The sequence below is a fragment of the Pecten maximus genome, chromosome 5 (genome assembly GCF_902652985.1).
Source record: "Pecten maximus chromosome 5, xPecMax1.1, whole genome shotgun sequence".
Lineage (NCBI taxonomy): Eukaryota > Metazoa > Mollusca > Bivalvia > Pectinida > Pectinidae > Pecten > Pecten maximus.
Genome location: NC_047019.1, coordinates 24,419,566 through 24,445,699, shown reverse-complemented (window position 1 = coordinate 24,445,699; position 26,134 = coordinate 24,419,566). Strand labels below are relative to the sequence as shown.

Below are 26,134 nucleotides of genomic sequence, written 5' to 3'. Positions count from 1 at the left end.
TATAGTCATTGGTCGCACTTTTTGGGTAAAGTTTGTCTTTCGTCAACGATTTGTGCTTTCCTAGTACCTGCAGAGAACAATTGATTAAATACAATTAAGATATTATGCTAATCTCGAGTTGAGAAGTTTGTGGTGACATTGACCCAATTCATTAGCGAGTAATTAGGGAAAACTTGCATTTGTGTTACTATAAATAGACACTACTCTACATATAACATATAATGTATGTTGAGAACGTATTGCTGCTAGAGACCAACCAACCAATTGTTTTCCCATAGACTTTAGTGCTAACGTTTTGGATTATTTCATTCAAATTCTTGAATTGAATATGACGATTATGGTTTATGACAAAAGTTAGGGTCTGATATAACACCTAATCAAAAAAAAAGTTGGTTCCTTCAGCTCAAATTTTCTCCATGGTAGCCATTTTGAAAATAGGTGAATTTCGCAGTAAAAATTCTCAAAAATCTTAAATGTTTACCTGTTTACTATTATTACGTGAACTTTTGGGAAAAAAACCAATCGGACTTACGAAATTTATATCAACATTTCTTATTGATAGTTACCTATCAGGCTACATATCTATTTTCTCACTTCATAACATACTGGCCAATCAGTGGCTGCCAGACATTTTATCCTTGCTCAACTTTCTATACACAGGGGCTGTTTCAAAAATACATTTTTTCAATTGGTTGGTTGTTCCCTGCTAGGGGCCAACAGGCTGGGTCTCGGGTAACACGCACTGGCACTCTACAGTGGAGTCATGATTTATCCCTCATTAATTGTGTCAGTTTCCATGTGCAAACATACCTTCATATAGCCTAACGGCGATACCACGTTGATCTGTAAAGCATGAGCGCTTTCATTTTATATCATAATACAAGATTTTAATATTATTATTTTCATATATAATACCGGACACATAGCTTTAAAGTGGAAATATATATATTATGTACATCCATCACAAGGACATTATTTACTTTTATTTATATATGTATAAATTGTTAAGTAGTAATAACGACAGTACAGACAAGTAAATTGTCGAATTGTCGAGACAATCTGACCCTTTATCAAAATACGAGTAAATTATAAACGATCACATATAGGCATAGAACACAGTTACACAAATTAGTAGATAAGCCACGAACAATATCGTAATGTTTGTGAAGATGATCCCCTCGGTCGATAAATAATTCACCGAAGGCCTGATTGTGATTAATTAGAAAACATCTTATATATTGATAAATGTATAAACATTTCTGTCGGTAACAGGCTGTTTAATGTACATTGTCAGGGATGCAAATAGATCCATACAACAATTACATGTATGTATATATATGAATGTCCCTGGTCAAATAGAGCATGACAATAATTTGTCATTGAATAAGTGCTACAGCGTATTCTTAAAGTCCCTCATACCAATGACATTTGACATTTTCAAGGTCAGAGGGGTCAAATACGGTAACACGTAGAATATCTTTATCTTAACTAAGTCAACAGCCAATACACAATACAAATATTAAATATGGTAAAGAACTAGCAAAATTTAAGGTAAGATGATTTAAAGTGTTACGTCATTGACAACTGAGCAAAGTCAGGTAGACCCTGCTCACGCTTTTAAATGCCTTTCTTTAAAATATTTCTTAATACCGTAAGTAGAATTTTGTAAATTTTTGTTTGATTGGTTGTAAAGATATTGACGAGTATGTGTCTTACTATAGCGATGACTCATTATTCCTGCAATCCCTTGTGGCGAGAGCACAGTACATCACCGACACAGCTAGGGTGTGGGAATTAGAAGTTACAAAGTTTTGACCTGTTTTCAACTCACCTACTCTAGTCATCAGGATTGGCCTCTTGTTATCAAGGGGCCTCACGCAGTAACGACATCGGAAGCCTGTAGGCTTGTTATAGATATCGGTATTGATTGATTTGTTATGCATTTTTTTTTTACTAACTTATCTAGAAATGTAATTTGATTGCAATGAATGGACACCCAAATCTACCAAATACTTCTGAGACTAGTTTATCAGCTACCGTGAGAGCAGTATGATTTGGTAATGGGAAAGCTTCCTTACATTTGGTATAGTAATCCCCTAATACCAAGATATACTCATTTCCCCTACTAGTCATAGGTAAAGGCCCCATGATATCTTTGGCCACGCATTCCATTGGAGCACGAACTTTGAACTGTTTTAAGGGAGATTTACCCAGCCCTGGCCCTGGTTTACACCTTGCACAGATGTCACGTTTTACACCACCTTGTTATACTATCTGTCATACCTAGCCAGTAGAATCTATTCTTGATAGTTTGAATAGTCCTAGCTCTCCCAAAATGTCCTGCAGTCCTATTGATGTGCAAGTGCTCAAAAATGGTATCTTTAATTACTTTGGGTGTTACTAGTTGTAGAAAGTTCTTACCCTGACTATCCTGTTTTCGACGATACAGCAGATTATTCTCCAATTTTAACTGTAACCATAACTGTTTAGAATCTGAGTTCATACTTGTCAATGCAATTTTTTGGATAATGAAGGACGGGCCAACATTACAATTTAGCTCGTGGTATGCAATACAGAAAGATATTTATTCAATTAATTTATTTTCCACAGGTCGTCAATAAATTAATTGAATAAATATCTTTCTGTATTACATACCATGAACTAAATTGTAATGTTGTACAACTATATACTACTTGGACGTGTGTGCCGACATGTCACTTTGATACTTTGTCAAGTTTTAAATGTACAACTATATACTACTTGGACGTGTTTGCCGACATGTCACTTTGATACTTTGTCAAGTTTTAAATGTACAACTATATACTACTTGGACGTGTGTGCCGACATGTCACTTTGATACTTTGTTTGCACGTACAACATTATCATTGTTGTTGTTGTAAGAACATGGCTCACATCGGCCATCGTACTAACGGGCCACCACTGCGTTGTCGAAATAAACAAAAAACAAAGCAAAATCTGACGATGAATTGTGTCCGACACCTGGCAAAAAACAACTGCATATGCAGTTTTTTTACCACATTTTTCTGGAAACCTCGGACAAACATCAATTGCTTATGTGTATATTGCCCAGGCGTATATGGGCCGTCGTACAATGGTTACTAATTTTGGCTGTACTGTTGACTTTTTCTGGTAGATGGATAAGAAAATCTAGGTCGTCACATACGAAACTTTTTACATCCTTGCATACTGATTTTGAAATAATATCCGAAGAACTTAATCTTTGAGTTGATGCATTCGGACCTCCAACCATTTGGTCGGTATTCAGTTTCTTGTACAACAAATTAACACGCAGGGTCAATTTTCCACGTTACACATATATTTTATGACCTTGCAACCCTTCAATATCATCGAAAGCGCATGTGCGGCCACTACTCATATCAACCCCTTGCATTCTTCTTACAAGGAGCCAGACAATCAAGAATACATGGAACCTGGTAAGGCAGTCTAAGCAGTTTATTGTTATGTTGATGTATAACTATTATATAATAGAATGATAACTTGCATTTTATAATAACTTTTCAAAATGACGATAGACATATCAGCTGACTGATATGCGGGTGAGATATGAATGCGACCTATATATTTCGGGTAATCTCAATCTGTCTTTCACAGGTAACTACAACACGGGCTGTGGTAATTAAGTAATGGTAGTCGTCAATGCATATCGTATGGTTAAACAGTCAACTCCGGGACTTTGAACTTCCGATTTTTCTCCGGATTTGCCGAAGTGTTAGGAAAGATCAACGAGAACACCAGTATAAGTTTCCACAAGTTTCATTATGTCTTTTTGTGAGTGTCATCATGCGCATGCGAGAACATATCAGTAGCAAAAATATTTATGATATTACCATGATTAATTGTTCATTCAGCTACAACTTCTTTCGCTTTCTTACATTAATACTGTTAAATATATTTGATAAAATTGAAATGTAAATTATTGATAACTGATTGTCGATAGAGATATGATTTTGTCAATTATCTGAAAAATAACAGTTATATAATATAAATGTTATACTGTAAAAGAATAGAATCCAGATTATCTGTGTTATTCTGTTCTACCAGGTACCAGAATCCTGTCATCACTACCACAATTCAGGCGTCATTACTATTTAGCTATCCTCTGTGCCGTCATTTTCGTTGGTATTGAAATCCTTTTTTACTACATCACCACCATTCCCTGTTCCCTCCCTATCATGAAACAGTAAGTATATCTTTTTATTTCGTGTAAATATATTAGGTCAGTTTTGTGTATTGAGAATCTTTACCTGGTGTAAGTTATCGTTATTGTCATAATTATTGTTTTATGTAAATTAATTGGTATCCGATGAGTATCAATAAACAAACTTTGCGAATTTAGTGAAAATCAATATCAATTCGCACATCAATGTTATTGAGTTTCAGCGAAGGTTTTTGCTCTTGAAAATCACTATAACTTACTCATGTAGGTAGGCTTTAGTTTCGTATTTCGTTTTAGAGCTGGTGGGACGTTCAATTTTTTTTCTCATATATATTTTTATTGATCATATATTCAATTGTTACAACAAATAATGCATATACATATATCTAAATCCACTAAGAATAAAAAATGATAGATAATTAGAAAATGATATACAAGTATAAATTAAGTGATATACATCAATGCACTTAAAGGATGTTTCCATAATTGGTATACAAAGAATCATATTTCACCTAATTAATTATTAATTGATTTTGCCCCTTTTCTTAACATTGTAGGTGTACATACTAATTTCCTCTATTATTTTATGATAGGATAAATATAATTTATCTGTGGAAATTTAAGGAATAGTCTCCCTTTGCTTACAATAGTAAATGAAACCCTTAAGAGAAGCAACAAAGCATTTATTTCATATTCTGATACAATATTACTTACCCCAAAAAGTACTATTTGAGAGTTCAATGTTAGTCCAATACCACATTGTATTTCTGTAAGTTTAAAAATTGAAAACCAAAAAGCCATTATATAACAACAGTCTAAAAATAAATGTTGTGTTGTCTCTCTTCCATTTTTACAAAACGTACACCTTTCTGTTTCAGTTAGTTTAATTTACATTAATCTAACATTAGTGTATAGAATATTATGCAATATTTTAAACAGGCAAGGTAACGATAGATGGAATGCTGCAGTGGCGGAAAATCCAGTGGACATGTATCCTTATTACTTGAAAATACGAAATGTTACAAATTTAAATCAGACAGCCAATGGATTGTTTTCTGTACTTAGCATCCCAAGCAACCGAACGACTTTCTATTTAGGAGAAGTGATATCCGTGCACATTCAGTTGTACAATGGCTATGGCGAACCTCTATCTGCTGGCAGGGATCTTCTTCGTATCTGGATGACGGATACGTCCAACAATGCTAATGTAAATGGTTATGTGACTGACAATAGAAATGGTTCCTACATCGGACACGTGATGGCTGTATGGAAGGGTAAAGCCCTGATCAAAATATCCATTGCCAACACCAAAGAACAGATTGGACTGGTTGTACAGTATTTAGAGGAACATGGACTGCTGAGAAACATAAAAGCTACATTTCAGTTAGAAAATAAGACTGTGTCTGAGACAACACTGTGTAGTGTTAAACCAGTTTACCAACATATCTGTAACTTTACAGAGGAAAATCATGGTTTACATTGGTACTGTGGACGTCCACATCATAGGCTACTAACATGTCAAACTTGGAAAATGACAACTGGCACAGACAGTAACAACCTTAGTCCTATTGCCCTCCAGTTAACAAGGTGGTTATTTAAACTCTTACCGCAAACTTACGAAAACTGATCAATGACATGTTTATATGACATGCAATTGAACTCGTACAATAAAAATAATTCTTTAAAAAATAATGCAGTTACAGACTTGCTGGCATATCCATGTGTGTTTCTACCGCATTCCATCTTATTAAACGTATTGTTACATATTTTTCTACTAAAAATTGATTATTCTACAGTACAATATGTAATTTTAATACGGTGCATCATTACGAGTTTTGTCATTATTGAAACATAGATTCTTACAAATACGACAGAGCAATCACTATTAATAAGCCGTACATTTCTCAGTGAGAATCACCACCAAGCCACGAAATATTAATGATAAAATATAACTCCTTGATTTTGCACTATTTTCATGCTTAATTTCTCTTTTGCAGCTCCCACAAGAATTTGGTGTTGCGTGATCGGCCAGTAATCACTGTGACAGGAGGTCGGGTCAATATTATACTCATCAAGGCGTTCTGTTTTCAGTCCCTCGACCGGGTCAACTGAGGGGGTGGGGGTGGGGATGGGGAGTGGGGGGATGGAGGGGGAGTGGTGGCGTGTGGGGGTCGGGGGCTGGACTGATGAGGGGGGGGGGGGGGGGGGGGGGGGGCTATAATAGATTTACATTGTGTCCGTCAGTGACAAGAACGAAGAACGTTACATGATAGACTTATGTTGATACCACCTAATTTGGAATCAAATATCACTTCCTCCTCCTAGAATATGATATGATGAATATGATGTTAGTGTTGGTCTACATCGTAGTTATAATTGTCGGCCATACAATACCTACTACGTGTAAGATGGCGGTTGGTATCGAAATGTACATTACTTGAGGTTTGTCTTAAACCTTTTGACTTTTGGATGTAATATCTTACTAGTTCCGAATGCATGTAGTATGCTAAATAGTATAGGATACTGGCTACGTGGGCACCTACTCCCATGGTTCTCTGTCCAGTAGGCCACTGCCAATGATAATCCTTTATTGGATTAATGGTGTTGGAGCTTTTACCCAGAACAACAGCAGTGCATCCTCGTGGTTTAGAGGTCGAACAATGTCACGAATTTCTAGAAACTGTACATGTGCCAACTGTCCAGGCTTAACAATCTGCACATCCAGAGAGGAAAAACGCAGAGTGACTGAAAACGTCTGCTTCTCCAAAATACCATTTAGAATTCCCTTTGATCTGGAAGATATCTAGGATGTCAATATTTCCCTTCGAATTTCGACCGAAACTCTTCATGCACATTGTGAATTCAGCATGGGAAAACTGACCATAACGTATATAGATTCTGCATGGATAAGAATGGAGCATTCCTCCACGTATCATCATCAAAACCTACGTTTTGATCTCCAGGTGGCGGCTTCCATGGCCGAGGTGGCCGAGTGGTTAAGGTGTCCCGACACTTTATCACTAGCCCTCCACCACTGGGTTGCGCGTTCGAAACCTACGTGGGGCAGTTGCCAGGTACTGACCGTAGGCCGGTGGTTTTTCTCCGGGTACTCCGGCTTTCCTCCACCTCCAAAACCTGGCACGTCCTTAAATGACCCTGGCTGTCAATAGGACGTTAAACAAAAACAAACCAAATAAACCAAAGCTTCCATTAATGATTATTCTTGAAACAGGATCACAACACCATCACACATCTCAATCTCTTGAGCATCAATTAAGTTATTGCTATCTGCTTTTAAAACACCAAGCATTCAATTGTGCTGTGGAAGTCTTATTTTCTTGGTTTTAATGTCTCTCTTAAAGACAATTTTACAAACTGCATCGAACACACCTATTTCTCATTGTGAGAACGGTACTGTATTGGGTGTTCAGAGTCTCTGTCAAACGCGATTTTATAAATAGGATAGAAGCATTTTAATACAATATTTCAAATCATGGGCATATAAGTTATTTACTTCAAGAAAATGGAAAGAGTAATGTCAAAAGAACGATGAGATGGGAATATATACAGAATATGTTTTTGCACAATTTGTTTAGTCACTCTCGGCCATGTAATAAAAATAATATATCGTATTTAACGTCCTAATTATAATTAACAACGATAGTCATTTAAGGACATGACCTACACATGTCAACACTTATAGTATGCGTGTAATTGGTTATTATATATTAGGAGAGGCACGTGTGTACATTAAGGTTTGGGATGTAACAGAGTGGTCTGTTATGTCCTCTATCGCTCAACAATTCATTCTGGTGACACACATCAAAGCCAAAAACATCACTTTACAATGGTAAAGTTTTGATATTTTGGCATGCTAAAACACTCTATACGCTAAACGATTTTGAAATAATGGACTGAATTTGGAAAACATTCAAAATGTCAATTGTTAACAAACATTTTAATTTTTTCACAAAATGCTTAAAAATGAATATTATTGGCGGCATACTTATTGTTTTAGTATTTTGGTATTAAGTTTGAGTTAAATGTATAGCCAAGGGAACCAACTTTGATGATACAAAGCAATGCTTCGGTGAGTGGATTCTAAGGGTAGACAACTCTTAAGGCCGACCTGTATGGGAAATACGATCGTAGTCCCATTGCGTCTTTCAAATTTTCGTTTTCAAATCTGAATCCTGATACAAAAATTAGTGATACATGTATTACTTAAATTCACCAAATACAATCAAATAATGAATAGATGTAGCCAGATCCAATTTCATGGTAAAAATACCACTTATCAGTCGGATTTATTTATCGTCTGTGAATTCTTGGCATAAAATTTTGTAATTTTCCTTTAAAATATTTCTGTGCGAGAGGTTAGGCATTTTAAAAAATGCGTTTTAAAATTAGCTATGAAATATATGAAGTTCTATTTGTTGAACATTTCAAATCACAAATAAGTATGTTGATTTTAGGCATGTACTGCATTATTGCTAATTCATATTTAAATTGAATGTCTTAATTATGTAAAATCCTGTGATATAGCAGGATGGTAAGCTCTGTTGGTATTGAGGTTCCCGAGGTTCGTGTTACCCTGTATTCAACGTTTTAAATTCCGAAGAATATCGTGGGGCCAGGAAATTGATACTCATGTAAGCTTTTACAAAATTTCTTTTCGAAATACATTATATGTACGTATGAAATTAATTAAACAATAAGGTCAGAGTACATACCTGCCAATTTCGACCTCTCTTACGCTTTTGGATCCTAGCATCACCGACGAGTCCAAAAACAGAACAGCGTTATGGTGTCCCTGTATAATATCACGGACGAGTCCTAGGACAAAACAGATGTATGATGTAGTTTTATACCAGTATTTGATGTTTGCCGTATCTCTAACTACATGTATAACGGATTATTTCAAATGTATACCGTATATATCCTCGTTAGAGAATGAATAATTCCTTGGTTATAAAACAATTGTTGTAAAAAACAAGTACATGAAATTGGATTATGTAAAATATCTTTTTGAGATACGAGTACCAGTTACTCAAAAAATGCATCATCTTTATGAATGTGTTATAGAACCATACGCAGTTATTTTTGTATTTTTTTACTTCAGATAACCAGTTTATCGAATCCGACAAGACTCCTTGCCACAAGAGACCGAAGAGAGAAACATGGTTAGAACCGTCTCCTACGGGTTTCTACTTTAAGGGACAGTGGCGTACACTGAGATGTTCAAACAAAATGCATAATTCCACACCTACGTCGTACATTAGCTGTCTCAGAGGGTTTCATGTCTCACTGATAGGCGATTCGAATCTTCGTTCATGGTTTGTACGCATTACAGATACTTTGAATATGACAATAACGACGAAGAATATGAACGTGTACTGGTATAAAACTTTAGAAGCTGAAAACTCAGAACTTGATACCTCCATGACATTAGCTGTTCATGCGAATCCCTTTTACGTCGGTAGTACAGCTTTGTCGAAATCTTCTGTACAGTCGGTAGCTTGGCAACTAGACCAGATCAACACCACTAGGAGTGTTGCTGTAGTTATTCATATGTACCTGCATTTGGCAAGGACAGTGCCAGAGGAGTATCGCGCACACGTGAAAGAAGCTAAAACAGGTATTGACAGACTTTTCAAACGTGCACCAAATGCTGTCGTTTTCATTAAGGGGCCTCACGCAGTAACGACATCGGAATTCCAAGTACCCTTGGATTATTTCCGAAAAGTTCAAGAACAAATTCTTTACGAGGAATTTAGAGACATGATAGATCAAGTAATATTTCTTAATCAATGGGACATGACATCTGGGTATGAAAATGTCTCTACCCATCCAAATACTGTAAATCTAAATAGCATGGTAGACCTGTTTATATCTTATCTGTGCTATTAGTGATAGGTTCCTTTGTTCAAGTATACCTTTGTTTTCACCGTGTTTCACTGTGCTAATGCTGATTGTCTCTATTCACCGTTAGTCAAACAATGATGATCTAATCTGCTGAACTCTCCTACATTAATTGCTGACCATCATGTACAGTTGTACATATGTTTTATTTATGACGGCTTTCATATTTGTATCCCCTTGGTATCCCATAAACTTTCCGAGATGCCTCTATGATGGCTTTCTTATTTGAATCCCTCTGATACTTCACAATCTTCCCCAGATACCTCTATGATGGCTATCATATTTGTATCCCCTGCAAATTTAATATGACACCGGCAACTATGCCACTGTCGAAGTGAGTTCATCCAATTACCACAAGTTACTACATTTATTTGGTCATGTGGCTGGTGTATCATTTGCCTGGTTTCCAAACAGTGCATGTTTACATCAATAGTGGACTGTTAATTATCAAAAAGCAGTAGAAGCTGTGAATAATTTGTCTCGTGTGGCACTATAACGCTCGCCACATGGTAGGCCGTCTATATATGCAGTCGTCACAGGTGTTGGGCCGGTGACAGCTTTGTTGGGCAATGACGTGACACATTATTGAGCAACAAACTCGAAGAGTTCGAGGCTCGCATTTGTTCAAAGTAAATATAACAGGAACGAGTTTCTGGCTTGAAAAGTAATGTTGAGACAACGAACGCTCATAGATTCTCCAAGCGGATTTGTGAAGATCAATACAAATCAAATGCTAAACTTAAGACTAGACTCAATGAAGCCGAGCAAGCTTCATGGCTCGGGCCAGGACTCGCCGCTGCGAAGATCTTGTAAGGTATTTCGATGTTGGGACTACGGTCAAAAATAGATTAAAATAGACACATCTGAAGCTGGTTGGAAAGACGTAGACGAATATATAGCTAGACCTATTGCCTCCGATTCTGAGGACGAGAAGAGAATGGAGTTGGCTACTTTTAAGGCTTATATGAAGACTGCGATGAATCCAACACGCTTCGATGTTTTGTTTTCGTGGGCAGCACGTCAGCATCAACTAATGCGGATGTTGAGAGGGGAGTTAGGGAGTTGGCGAGCCCAACCTTGATGAAAGTCCTGTAAGGATATTCCTCAATTTTAACTTTATGTGTACAATTTTTGTAGGTTCCCCCTGCTCCCTAGTCGTGCGGATTCAATTTTGATTTTTGGTCTAAAAAACAAATGGACGACAGGCAGCAATCTTGAATTTTGATAATTGAAGTTTGTTTTCTCTATTTCTTGAAAAGTACTGGAGGATTATTTCTCAAACATAATGGGTAGGTTCCCGTTTGTTCCTTGTCGTGGTAATTTACTTTTTGATTTTTTTGATCGGGAAAACAAATAGCTGACAGGCGCCCAACTTTGATCTTGAGAATTGAAGATTGGTATCGCTTTATTCTTGAAAAGTGTTGAAGGAATGTTTCTTAAACTTCACATGTACAGGTTCCACTTGTTCTTGCTATCAAACCTATTAAGAGGAAAAGAAGAAAGAAGGGAAAAGTAGAGAGATCAGTTTGACTAAGAACCAAATTGGGGAATAAAGATAATTCAATAAAGAGTGCCAAGATCACTCTGGGATATCTTGTTTTAATGAAATAATCAACCAAACAACCCATTTAAAGTATCTCTTTTTAATTTTCAAATACATAATCATTAACATGTGCATACCACATAGATACAATATTCAATAGTGTTGATACACAAGTGTGAATCCCTATACCATCTATACAAAAAATAGAAACAACATTCTTTTGTTTAGTTTTATACTGGTGACATGGTGCCCAGACATCATTATGGTATTCAAAATATTTACAATAATGATATAATACATGTAAGTACACACTTAAGGTGTGCAGGGCATTGAAAATGTTTAAAAGAGTATTGGGCACTTAAAGAACATACAAAAAGAGCATTGCTTAAATAAATCACAACACAGAGGAACCATGAAATTAAACACATGGCTATCAGATTCTCCTAATCTCACTGATAAATTACAATTTAGGCACTACACAACCAAGTTTTTTTATCACTTGTTTACAAAAGAATTATATCATATGACAGCCTTAAGTAGTAAGAATAATCTTTACTCTGTCTCCTTATTTCATAATCTTACCCTGTCTTAATAGTTTGGACCAACAGAACAATATGAAGCTATGGTATTGCATGTATAGAAAATAAACATTTAAAACTAAAACAAAGACATACATGGCAGGCAATTATCACACCAATGAGATGAGACTATAAAATTCTCACACTCTTGGTCATGTGACTGGTGTGTCATTGGCCTGGTTTCCATACAGTACATGTTTACATCAGTAATGGACTGTTATAAATTATCTTTACTTAAAAACAGTAGAATGTCTCAAAATATCTCCTGTGATATTATAGTTACTCTATGCAACTCACTATAAGCATATCATGTGTTTACAAAAGCATGTAAATGTGCTTATTTTTAATAAAACTTAACTATAAGGACACAATAAACAGCCGATTTTATTTCTCAGGAAATTTTTGTTTGAAATACTATTAGCATAATAGTGAGGTAAGCACACTTTTATGTGCTTTAATAAGCAATTCATCCATCCTCTTTTAGGTAAAGAAGGTAGAGTGAGCTCATAGGGTGTGCTCAGATGGATAAGGTACTGGTATAAAAATAGATATAATTCTAATGATGGATATTTAAATAAATTGAGCTACTTATTGATTTACCATAAGGAATGAGCACATGTACATTAGCCCGAGTTTCCTCTGGCCCCGACACCAGGTCCTACACCAGACATGGTGTCAGGGCCAGAGGAAACTATTCAGATATTGACTAAAAATTTAAAAAGATAAATCAACATTTTAAACAATTTCATCAGGTTCACACATTTTCAGTTACATTTACAATGAAAAAAAAAAAAAAAAGAATGTGAAATTGACTTTTGGATAACAAGATTGCACTTAAGATTAACTCAACCTTCGAACACATAATCAGAAATGAGAGATGGAAAACCATGGAATGTATACACTTCTGATAAGTATAAAATACATGTTAAAAAGGTGAAAAAAGAAAAGTTGAGTTAATTACTAGCATACATATAATAGATATTTTCATATGTTCTACAAAGCCTACATTAAAACCTAGTCTTACCAATTACCATACTTAAGCCTTTCATGGTCACACATCTGTTAAGTAACGTAGTATAATGTATATGACCATGGTAATTACATGTTAGACTGGGTAAAGTTAGTTAAAGAAGGTTAAACTAGGGCCAATAATGAAAGTCGTATGTTGAGTACAGTAAAGTTAAGAATGTTAATTTTAGTTGAAATACGGTAAATTGAGGGGGTAATTGTAAAGCTAAACTTGGTTAAACTAAAGTATATCAGGAAGAAAGTTGAGATATGACTTCATATGTGCAACTTTTTTTTAAAGAAAGCTATACTAGGATAAAGAGCGAAAAAGTACTGTTGAACATTACTGAAGTATGTTACTGAAGATAATTACTGAAGTATATTACTGAAGTACATTACTGAACTTCTGAAGTACATTATATATAATTACTGAAGTACGTTACTGAAGAAAACTACTGAAGTAAGTATCTCAATTACACTATTCAAGTATGTTACTGAAGAACATTACTGAAGTACGTTACTGAAGAAAATTACTGAAGTACAGTACTGAAGTATGTTACTGGAGTATGTTACTAAAGAATATTTACATTACTGAAGTATATGTTATTGAAGTTTGTTAACAAATGATTATACTGTGGTTATCTTTAAACATGTTCAAAGGATAAACTGCCACTTATGGCTCTACGAAGGTTTCCACAAGTTATTTGGAAATTAAACTACAGCAAGCTACTGTATTAAGTATAATGTTAGAGTATGTTGATTAAGTTACAGTTCAATACAGATAAGTCGAATAAGTTGAAGATGTTAAAACAGTAACTTTAGTCAGCTTACAGTTAAACCTGCTTACTATAAACGGAAATTTGCTTGATAGGAACAAAATAATTATCTTAAGCCATTTCCTTCTTTATTATTACACAATAAATATGCTTGATATGAAATATCTGTAACGAAATTTTTTCATTTAATAAACATATTGCATGGTCCTACGAGTGATTACCATACCATCAGATCAGACAGGAGTTCTGTCTCTTGAAACTCCAATGAGAAAATGAAACCTTTCATTATGTCTGAGAGCATTTTCTATCATTGGATTATTACAGACTGTATCAAACAGACTATCTTATTGAAAAAATAAGAACTTTATGTTCCTCTTCTTATATGTTTCAAATATTATGATAGTCCTTGACCTAAGGGTTTAAAGGTCAGTGAATTTGTGGCAGCCATTTATTCAAAGTCAGTGAACTTTTTGAATCAATTGTAAACCTGATAGTTCAAAGCAAGAGATTTTAATTGTAATCTTTTACCTAAAGGCTCAAAATTTCAAAGTCGGTAAACTCTATAGTTATAAGCATGATGATTAAAGTTAATGAACACTAAAAGCTATTGTATTGCTAGTTCTTAAGTTCGCAAACAATACACCTACAGTAAAGTATGGTTATTGAAATAGTGGCTCAAAGTTGGCAAACAATAGTGTAATGTTAATGACAAGATGGTAAATGATGGCAAACACTGGCAGCACTTGTCCTGGTAGCTTAAAGTAAGCAACATATATAATATGATGATTTCTTAACATTGTTATTTCTTAAAGCTGCCGACCCCATTCTACACAGGTGTTTAACTCAATCACCATATGACAAATCCATGGAGTTCTTAAAGAAATATCTGTCAATAAGATCTGAAAATCTCTGACCTTTAGCTTTCTTTCTGGTATCTCTGAACTCCTGGCTATTACATTATCAATCAATACAAACCATTGACAAACAATGGCTTATATGGATGTGAAAATAGCTCTTGGTTTCAAAATGTGCAAGTATTCCATCATCTGCAGTCATTTAAATCCACTTTGCTGAAGTATTTGGTACAATATTCTGGACTGTTGATGAGCGACCATTACCGTTTCACCACACTTACATTGACGGATCGAATGTCATAATTTCCCCAAAAAACGTCCTCAAGCATCACTTGGAAATCTAAATAGCTCTTTCATTGTCTTTGACCTCAACACCAGAGGTCTTTGACCAAGGGTCAGTGCTGCCATAATGAGAAGGATGGGATGGGTGCCCTACTGTTGGCATGGGGTGAGTCTGGGGTACCAGCCAGAACATCTCCTGTTACTGATGCCACAGCCTGTGAAAGGCAAATATCACAATGTATATATAAAGAAACAATTATGTACACAACAGTCTAAACTACCCAGCGAAAAAAAGGACACAAGAAAGTAGTGTGTACTATAAAGGATTCGTTGATGATATGATTCAGTAATCTGATTTTCAATTACCCTCTCTAGTCCATGATGTATCGTACAAATTTTCATCACACTGATACATGTATATACTTTAGAGAATTACTGGTTTTAATGTTTGACTACTTATATTCTAATATCTGATTCAAATGTATTGCTTCCCTACCATATTGGAGTCTGTATAGCTGCTCTGCCCTCGGTACGGCTGGGACTTCATCACATATGCTGACCCAGGTCTAGAGAAGTGAGCAAAGTCCGACTGTTGTATACCATGTATGGAAGGATTTACATTAGCTGGATCTTGTGACACCTGTGTTAAAAAATCAGAATTTACAGATTATCAAATTATTTTCCTTACACTTGACAATTTATATGTTTATAAATGCACTGTATGACTAAAATTTACTGTTTGTATTTGAAAGTACATGTATATAAAGATTAAGTTGATTTGTCACAACTTTGATGTTGAAATCTTGAAGTGGCATTAAAAAGTAACTGAAAGCAAATCCTCATAATTTAATCTTAAGGAAATTGACTTGTTGAATAATAAAAAAAATGGCTATAAGAAAGGATAAAATCAATTTAAGACAATTGGCAAAATTTTCTTTCTAAAAACCATCATCAAGAGTACTAGTAATCTACATAACCGTATCTCTTGATTTAATCTTTGTAAAATGTTCACATAAAACTAACAATAAATGATAATTAAATTTGGATTCAATTTTAGTTTATACATCACATGGTTTTGATTAGCTCTTCTTATATTATTACTTATTGTTTTTTAAGTTTGTAATTACTCTTTATATTTGAACATGTAATTTTTATGCTGGACATTGATTGTATTAAGATTAGAAGATGTTATGTTTCAGAGGCTATACTGACGCCTTTGCTGTTCCCTCTGTTTCAGTTGATATGCTAATGTGTTACATATGCTTGTTAGATTTTGACCAATTAGCAATTATTGTTAAAGGGGTGTGGGTATTGTCAGCTTCATTTTCTCCCTTGGGCACTTGCATTCAGTCTGAATCTGTGATGTATATGTACCCACCCTCCATTCCCAGCTATATACACCTGTTGTTTCCTAATTGTTCCATTATCAACTTCTCTCGTCTGCTGTACTTTTTCCAAAATCTTTTCAAAATGTCATATTTTATGTACATAGTTATTAAGTCTATTATAGTAGATTTGTAATTTGCTTTATTACTTAGCATATTAAGCCTATGTATTCAAGTCAAGCTTCTCCAATCATGAGTCACTCAAGTCACTCTTCTCATGAGTCACTGCAACTTAGAGTCAAGGGTCTTCTCAGCTACGTCTGCGAGTTATTTATATAGTCACAGTCTTCTCATGAGTCACTGCAACTCATATCCAGAGTCAAGGGTCTTCTGATAGCGCATAGGAGTCAAGTTTGTCATGGCACTAGCCACCAGCTACTACGCTGTGTTTTGGTTCTTGCTACAGATTCTCTGATATCTTAGAGACAGTCACTACTCTAATCTTTAGAGTCACATCCTCCTCTATAGATCCAGAATGTAGTTTTATAGTTATTTATTTAATGCTCTTAAGTTGCTTATGAGTGAAGAGCCCGGCTTGTACACCAAAGCAATTGCTTTGTGGCTATAGGAAAGGAATGAGTATAAGCTTTTAGTTTGTTTTCTAATCCTATATATAAATATGATTTGTATTCTGATCGATGTTGTGTGTACTTGAATGTTATTAAATATAGTTTAAACTAATCATCAATAAAAAGCTTAACTTGTTCTCATGTTCTTGAGTTATGTATTAAGAAGTATTTTCAATTTGATATATGTGTACTGTTACATATGTGCTCATGCAGTCTAAATTCACCTGTACACTCATTGATATTATTTAATATGCTCGATTTTTAGCCTGTGAAAACATACCTTTTTTACAATGTCCATGCGAATGAGGTCTGCTTTTGAAGTTCGCTTACATCCAGCAGCTGAAAAGAAAAACAGAGAAAGAGTGAAATTGTACAAAACAAACATTTTTGTTCCAGCTATTTTCAATTATTGTATTAATATTTTTGACTTAATTAAAGCGACATACTCCCAAATAACCTTAAGTTCTAGTTGCACACATGTATTACGGCAATCCAAGATGTTCATTCATGCTCTCCTAACATCAAAATGACCATTGGACTGGACGCTTAACCGGGGGAGTCCTTGCGACATCAGTGTATGAAAATAACTCGCTGCATTTTTTTTTGTTGCGAGATTTGTCATGAAGCCAAGAACAAGGCTACAACAATATACACTACACACAAACTATACACATGGCTGATGTTTATACATATCGAGTATTCTTTAACTTGCCTATAACAATGCATTTATTTGAACATGTTAGCAAAACATTCTTGTAATAGCTGATCAATATAAACAAATATACAACTAAATACTTAATCTTAAAATATAGCAATATGGATACAACAAAACACTGATAAAATTCAGAAAATCCACATTTTCCTCCAATTTTTGATTCGGGACAATTTGATAGGTATATATTACATAAGTCTGTAAACTGTAATATATTTCTTGTCGAGTATGTAGCTTCAATTTCTAGAATTTTTTTATTTTTACATGTATATATACTAACAAAGATCAATGTATACTTAACAGACAACACAGTATTTGTGGGGGCAATTTTATTAGAGATATGTACGAATTGATGTACTGAATGAAGGGACATAACTCTGTATAAGTCAGGCTCATGTTTTGTGGACAAATGGTAATCCAAAGAATTCCCCCACATAAAATATGGAAATTGCATGCAATGTTATACAAAATCTAACAATCTTGGTCAATTTAAGTGACACACAATGTACACAATATACCAGATTAAAGGTACATCTAGTTGGATATATAATCAGACCTAAATAAACCATGCATGTATCTAAAGGGTGCATGTATTGTGAACAATATTCCTAATCTCACCAAACATACCTGCAAAAAATGGCCATATTGCATCGAGTGCAGAAGCAAAGTCAACCGCAGTCCTAGAAATAGAAATAAAAAATTGTAAAAACGATATCAATGGGAAAAATTATGGATATTGCATCATTATGTACATTCAAGTTATATTAAAATATATGTACAGGGTTAAAAAATTGCAACAGATCGCATATTGATCATTTGATGTGACATTTCACTATCAAGTATGATGTCACCCTTAAAGTAAAGGTAATTTAGAAGATATAAATAATGACACTACAAATTGATTTTTGGTTTGTTTGGTTTGTTTTGTTTAACGTCCTATTAACAGCCAGGGTCATTTAAGGACGTGCCAGGGTTTGGAGGTGGAGGAAAGCCGGAGTACCCGGAGAAAAACCACCGGCCTACAGTCAGTACCTGGCAACTGCCCCATATAGGTTTTGAACTCGCAACCTAGAGGTGGAGGGCTAGTGATAAAGTGTCGGGACACCTTAACCACTCGGCCATCGCGGCCTACAAATTGACCAGTTACTTATAATTGATTTGTTGACACTATAACCAGAAGTACACTTGATGTTAACAAGACTGACAACAGAATGACAAGCCTAATATCACCCATTATTGTCTGTGTCATTATCCATGCCATAAACAATATGGCACATGACGTCATTGTAAAACTGATGTTATAATCAAAATCCTATACTTTTTGAGACATGTACAATAATTGACAAATTACAGTGATGTTGTAATTTTTTGTTAAATGGTGACTTATTTTTCAGAAAAGGAATTGTGAACCATCTCTCTAGGAAATCAATCTCTCTAGCAAATCAGTCATGATAGATTTTTCTGACAAAAAAAAAAGAGGGGGGGGGGGGGGGGGGGGGGTAATTTAACAGAAATACACAATTATATACACACCTGCAAAGAAATTTGTCTATGTTTGTTTGATGATTGGATATGATGTACTCTATTGATAGCTATATATATACTTGTCCATATCTAATTGCAATCTCAGACATTTTGAGAAATAAGGAAACCCTGATGGGGCACTCCATTGCATACCTCCCCTGATTGTCCTTGAGATAGAGGTCAGGTTTATAATCCATCAATTTCATGATGACCTTTCCATGACCTTGGAAAGCAGCACAATGCAAGGCTGTCCAAAGGGTGTTGTTATTACAAGTGTTAATGTCTGCTCTGAAACACAGAAAATCAAATAAAGTATAGTACTCCTTAATAAGGCTAATATAGCCAGAAAGGGCAGGGCATTCACCCCTAAAACATCCGGGTATAAAAAATATCTGGGCCAAATGCATCACATACAATTCTTTTAAACAACATTCAAGCAAAATGAAATACACTAATGTAGCATAACTCATAGTCTATAATACAACTTTTTTTTTATAAGGAATGTATCTATAGACATAATTAGATTCTATCACTTTTGTACACCAACTTATTTAAATACCAATGATAGACATTCTATACATTTGCAAGTATGTGACATAATTTAATTAAGGCACTAGAAATAACACAATCAGGGTGGTACATTATATAAGCCAAGCAGTAGCTTACATAATTCCAGTTCCTTAATTATGGATATATACCTGATGACAAAACAATAGATTAAAAAAAATATATAAGCTCTATCTACATGAATGTGAGTAGGACAGTGGGGGTTTTAAAGCATCACATCATAATCAAGACTACACTGTAACATGTCAAATTAAGGGGACCAAATGCAAGTAAACTTTAACTTTAAAAAAGCTAATCTATATATTGCATGACAATTGCTAGCATAAGACCTATCGGTCTTTAATTGCTAGATACAATGAAGTATTCATTTTTTCATATACCGGCCTCTACTTTATTTACTTTATATAAAACCAACAGGTTATATCATTCATAATAATAAATCCCTTCCCTTTGATCATTAATGTGTTTTAGCCTTGTACATTAGGGAACTAAAATACCCCTGTAGAACTTAAGCACACCTATACACTTGGATGTTTCTGTCAAGCCATGAGCCTACATGTATTTCCGCTATACACACACAAGACACTATATGCACATTGATAGTACGATCACACAAAACATTGTTCTGCAAGATATTTAATGCATAACTGTGATCATACCTGCATTCCAGCAGAACTTCTACAATTTCAGCATATCCCCAGAAAGCTGCTACAGCTAGTGGAGTCATCCCATCCTTGGAACGCTCATTGGGAGAGCAACCTTTTTGAAGAAGTTCCTTCACCAACTGTTTAAAAGAAACGTGACACAAGTTTGCTATACATGTATATTCATCAACATTGTATGAACCGTATTTATACTGCATCCTTCCTTTAACATTCAAATAGACTTAAGCTCAATCTAAATCTATATTGATCTCCTAGTAATTACACTCAATCATTATCAGGAGTCAAATTACAAGTAAAGGTACAAAAATATTTATTTTTCATTGAACAATGAATATATATATAATATATACAAATGTATATGCAACATTTCTAGTCCGGTAGTGGTTATTACCACACTTGACATTCATCTAGGTTAAGCCCTTGTTTCCTCTGGCCCTGACTACACCAGACATGGTATTCAGGGTCAGAGGAAACTCGGCTATCATTTAGGGGCCAGGGTTGATTCTTAATCTGACCTTAAAGGTGCAAAATATGAGACAATCACCATGTCCAACCACCTGCAAGGTTATTTCTAACTTTGGTTTCTTCCCACAGTTAGTTTAAGTTCCTTCACACACTTCCATCGGGGCAAACAAGAGTGATTATCATCATATCTAATTGTTGTTATATCAACAAAGTTTAATTTACATTGTGAAATTAATAAATTACAAGTTTTATATTTTATACAATACGAAAAGGCCCATGGGCCTTAATGGTCACCTGAGTTTTGAAATATTTCTGTCAATTTGAGCCTTTTTGATCCACCTATCAGTGAGCTCAGTCAGGGCAAACATTATATACCATCGAACTCAAGCAGCCTTCCAAAACTGTTAATTCTACCCAAGTCAGAATTAATTCCAAAAGAATTCAAACATTAAATGATAGTCAAAATATGATTTCTCTACCTATAGTAAAGTCTTCCTCCTCCCAGGGGAAAACATGCTAGACTCCACTGGGTCATGAAATTCACATTTTTGGTAAAGCACACCTTATACCCTTTAATTCATGAAGAGTATTTGATTCTACCTTATTTGGGTTTGAGAAGATTTTTGAAATTTCAATTTATTTGACCCTTTTTGGCCCTGCTCATCAGCCCAGAAGGTCAGTCGGGGCCAGGATGTGCATACAATCAAAATGTCATATCATGCTGATAGTGTTAACCACGTTAAAATGAATTCAAATAAAAATCAAACAAATGATAGTCAAAAATGTGAAGGGCACTGCTGTCATTTTGAGTCAAAACATTAGAAATCTTGCAATTTCTAATGTTTGGTGATGTGCATGGTTAGCATGTTTTAAATGGGTCTGAAATACAGCTAAAATATGTTTACATATCCTTCAATGCTGTATTACAACTGCAAATGTTTCGTGGTTACTGACTACTGAAAATTGAACTTTTACTGTAGCCTAGTACATATACGAGTTATCTCCCTTCATCAAGAAATTTTGATAATGTCGGCTGAATGCGACTTATTTTACTACATTAACCACATCGTATTATTGTTATCGCACACAACATCAGACTAAATGATTTTTGTTCATAGATATAGTCACACATCATCACCAGCAATATAGCTTAAGTGGCCCTAAAATTAAATGTGATTGAACACCGAAAGCTGCATAAGACAAGTGGAAAGTTGATAATAGCAACGGCTAACAAAGGTCTCATTTGACTTCTTTTGTTAATATTTGACCACATTAAATGAAGATCTCATTTCTGACTATTGATTTATATTACAATGACTCGTATCTCATTCGGAGAACGACGAAAACTTACTGTCAAATCTCCGCTAGCGGCGGCGTTGGCAACACTCATGGAAGCCGCCATATTGTTTACCTGTGAAACGTCAGGTGTCACGTGACAATAACTTACCATGTGCTTGCCAAGTCAAAACACTTGCTGTCACAAACACATGGTCGTTTGAACTGACGCGTGTCTGTAGCAGACGACAAACGTGAAGCAGTGTTAAAAATGCGGGTGTGCTAATAAGGAATGATGGAGTTAAACAATAATATTAGCAAACCAACAAAACGTTGTAGAAATAATTGGAAAGTGAGATTTAAACAGTGCAATATATCGGCTGTCATTGGAATTCCAGTTGCAGCAGCCATTGTGTGTTACGTGAATTGTTTGGAGGGTGACTTCCTTCATGATGATCTGTTTGCTATAAAATCGAATCGGGATGCTAGAGGTGACTCTTCCTTATCTCAAGTGTTTTATAATGACTTCTGGGGAAAAGCTATGACGGATAAAACCAGTCACAAATCATATAGGCCCATAACAGTATTAACTTTCAGGTAAGATGCAACCCTTTCAACATACAGGTAAATGTACATGCACGTATGTATGTACAGAGTTTATAGATTATTAGATACTTAACTCAAGGTAAACTATAAAGTTGCCTCTCAATCTTGCAAATGCTTTCTTTTTAGCTATTGGTTTAATAATGTAGTTTTTTTGGGAGAAAGGAAGAATTTCAATATTAACATAACATTATACCTGTATCAAAAGACAGTCTCAAAAGACAGTCTCAAAAGACATTAATATTTTTTTCGTATAATGTAGACATATTTAGTTGTTAATTATGGTAATAAAGACTATTCCGTCTAGCTTATATATAACTGAACCAAATTTTATATAAACGTCAGGTATACTATTTTTCACATGTGAATATGATTATCCTTGTCATCAACATTAAGTTAAAATATATACAAGTAATGAAAAATGTATCATGCTTGCAAAGTTTTGAAAAACTCAGTAAGCACACAGACCCCATGCCCTTCAACTACATTTTTCTTTTTCAAACCTTTCACAATCACACACGGTATGTAGTCATATGACACAAAATAAACCTGCATTACAGACAAATACACTATCATGTCTGTCTAGTATACATGTTACCTACAGTAATTAGTATTCTCATGCAGGAAGACTTAATGCTGATGTACAATGTACCATATATAATTATGTACAGCATTCCAGAAATGTATGTTTCATGAAACTGAACATATATTTCATAACATTATTTCATACAGGTACATGTATCAAAATTTTTTCTCTTCTTTCCTTTTATCACAGTGTGTACATACAAGGACACATCTAATGCTATTTGATGCAAATTAGCCAGTCTTGAATAAATTAAACTATACATGTATACAAATATGAAATTATAACAAAAATAAACCCAAAAAATTACATCTGGTGTAATTGCTTAATTTGTACAGGTGCTTACTCACTTATCTTTTTTTCTTCTATCATTAAATACTTCTATTGTTTTTAAATTGATTGAATTAAGTGACTTGACTTTTGTTGATGCTGAGTGCCAGCTACAATCCTTCCTCATTGCTATGTTAGCTGCTGTGCAGAACAATATCTCTGATGCTGTTATGTATTCAGTGTAGTTCTGAGACATACATTGATTTGAAAGGAAGGATCATTGATTGTTTTGATGATACACTCAACTGTCAATGTCCATTCAGTCTTTCTGTGGCCAGTGTGGGATTGATTCAGCCATGAAAAATATCCTGCCTATTTTATTGCATTTACAGGAAAATATTGCAACGACTCTAGATCTGAACTGGCCACATAATTTTACTTAAGGTGCAATTTATACTCTACTTCTTCACCAGTAAAGTTTTCATCCTCGAATACAACCAAATAATACACAAGATGTGACCATTCTTAAAAGTCCCTCCATTCCCCTACAGCAAATTTAAATTTATAGTTGTCAATGGCACTAAATTTGTAAAAGAAAGATCGATTGAAGTAATGAAAATCACACATTACAGTCAATCTGTTCACAGATTGAAGATTCAAAGCTTCTACAGGTAGAACCAATTATTATTACATGTACATTTAGAGTTGTGTTTCACATACTTATTTGACAATTACCTTGTTAAACATATTTGTGGACTAATTTCTTTTTTTTTTGATGATTTGATGCAATTTGAATCCTAGTACTTGATCTTGCAGGTATTTTAATCTATGTACCTTAGCTACAGGTAGAATATAGTTTTTGGTTGACAGACAATTAAATCAACTCCATATTGATGATTTGATATATATGGATCACAGACTGTTCAAGTTCAATGTTGTGAATCATTAATATTTTAATGATAAAAGTCAACATAAATGTATTGACTGTTGAGATTATGTAGACCAGTTGGCAAACAATTGCTGTGATAAATCCGTCAAGTATAAAACTTCTTTATATGTTTATGTTTAATTCTGATACAGTTTGTTTAAGGTGATTCAATTCTGTGTCAGGTCCTGAAGGGATATTAGTGAAACTAGCATTAATAATGAAGTACACCTGTCCACACAGATTAATTAAGATAGTGTTGGTGTTTTTAAAAGGAATTGAAAATTAATAGCTATACAATTACATCAGCAAATCCCATTTAAAATAACATTTAGATAACACACATTATATACTGATAAAAATTAAGGGCATTTTAAGATCAGTGTGTTAATATATGTACTAGTTAATGTTGGAGTTCTCGGCATTAATTTTTTTTGACAAAAATCCTTAATTTCCCTTTAAGAAATCTAATAGCCAATTCATGATCAAGTTACAGTATAGTCAGACCAGCAGGGTTATAGAATGACCTATGTGTCGTGTATATGTTGACCCCTGACTACCATACTGGTTAGTACAACATGCAGCTCTCTTTAATTACTGCAAAACCAATTAGCCGATCTTAAATAAATGTGCAAGATTTTATGAAACGAGCATTCAAAATTTTTATAAGCCACCGAGTTTCATATAAAGATATTCATACATTTTATCACATAACCCAGAAAACCTACATTTTGACAGATTTTAAAGTCAAAATGTGGTGGAATATATCAAATTTAACTAGGCATTTTGTTGTGGTATCTTTTCCATGGTATATAACAACATTGCCGTATCGTGTCGACGTTGTCACAATCGATTTCTGATTGGTGTCCATGGCAATTGAAAAACTTCCAGGATATATATTACACTTAAGTGAAATATACTACATGCCAGGCTGATAACGCTTGATATCTGTTATATGACAGAATTAACGATAACTTACTTGACCTGAAGTTGTAGATGATCAGAATGAATGCTACAAATCCCTGCAAAACTGTGAATTAGACTGAAACAATTAGTGCAGCAGCACATTATTATACTAAAACAAAATTATTAATTAATGATTTAAGTGTGTATTTTGTTTTCATCTTTAAAGGAGTCATGATTTACCTGACCCAGGTCATGACCAGCATTTTAATGTTGGAATCAATCAAATACAGCTAGCTATTTATTTTATCATTTTGCCATAGAATTAAATTACAGTATCCAGAACACATAAAAACATTCAGAGTGGAACCCAGCCTTGGAATTTGAAGATTTTCACCAAGATGACTCCTTTAATTACTAATACTCTTGGGATATCATGGCATCATGAACAATTTTTGACACATATTTATGGTAAAAGTCAAACTGTCTATTGAGCCATATATACTGATTAAACATTCAGGTAAGTT

At 34.6% G+C, this 26,134-nt stretch overlaps 2 protein-coding genes across 2 annotated transcripts in view; one reads left to right on the top strand and one right to left on the bottom strand.

Annotated features, from left to right (window-relative positions):
• Positions 1–11,747: 11,747 nt before the first annotated feature.
• On the bottom strand, positions 11,748–22,487 carry LOC117327612 (protein phosphatase 1 regulatory subunit 16A-like). Its single transcript, XM_033884668.1, has 7 exons — positions 22,400–22,487; positions 20,578–20,702; positions 19,505–19,639; positions 18,455–18,507; positions 17,396–17,454; positions 15,658–15,801; positions 11,748–15,376 (listed from the first exon to the last, which is right to left on the bottom strand). Exons 1-7 carry the CDS (start codon positions 22,448–22,450, stop codon positions 15,275–15,277), a joined length of 669 nt encoding a protein of 222 aa, XP_033740559.1. The 5' UTR covers positions 22,451–22,487; the 3' UTR covers positions 11,748–15,274.
• A 55-nt stretch (positions 22,488–22,542) lies between these two features.
• LOC117327611 (protein O-mannosyl-transferase TMTC1-like) overlaps positions 22,543–26,134 on the top strand; it is an 84,745-nt gene continuing 81,153 nt past the window's right edge. Inside the window, exon 1 of the mRNA XM_033884667.1 lies at positions 22,543–22,920. Coding sequence (XP_033740558.1) covers positions 22,616–22,920 — 305 coding nt within the window. The 5' untranslated portion in view covers positions 22,543–22,615. The remainder of the gene's footprint in view (positions 22,921–26,134) is intronic.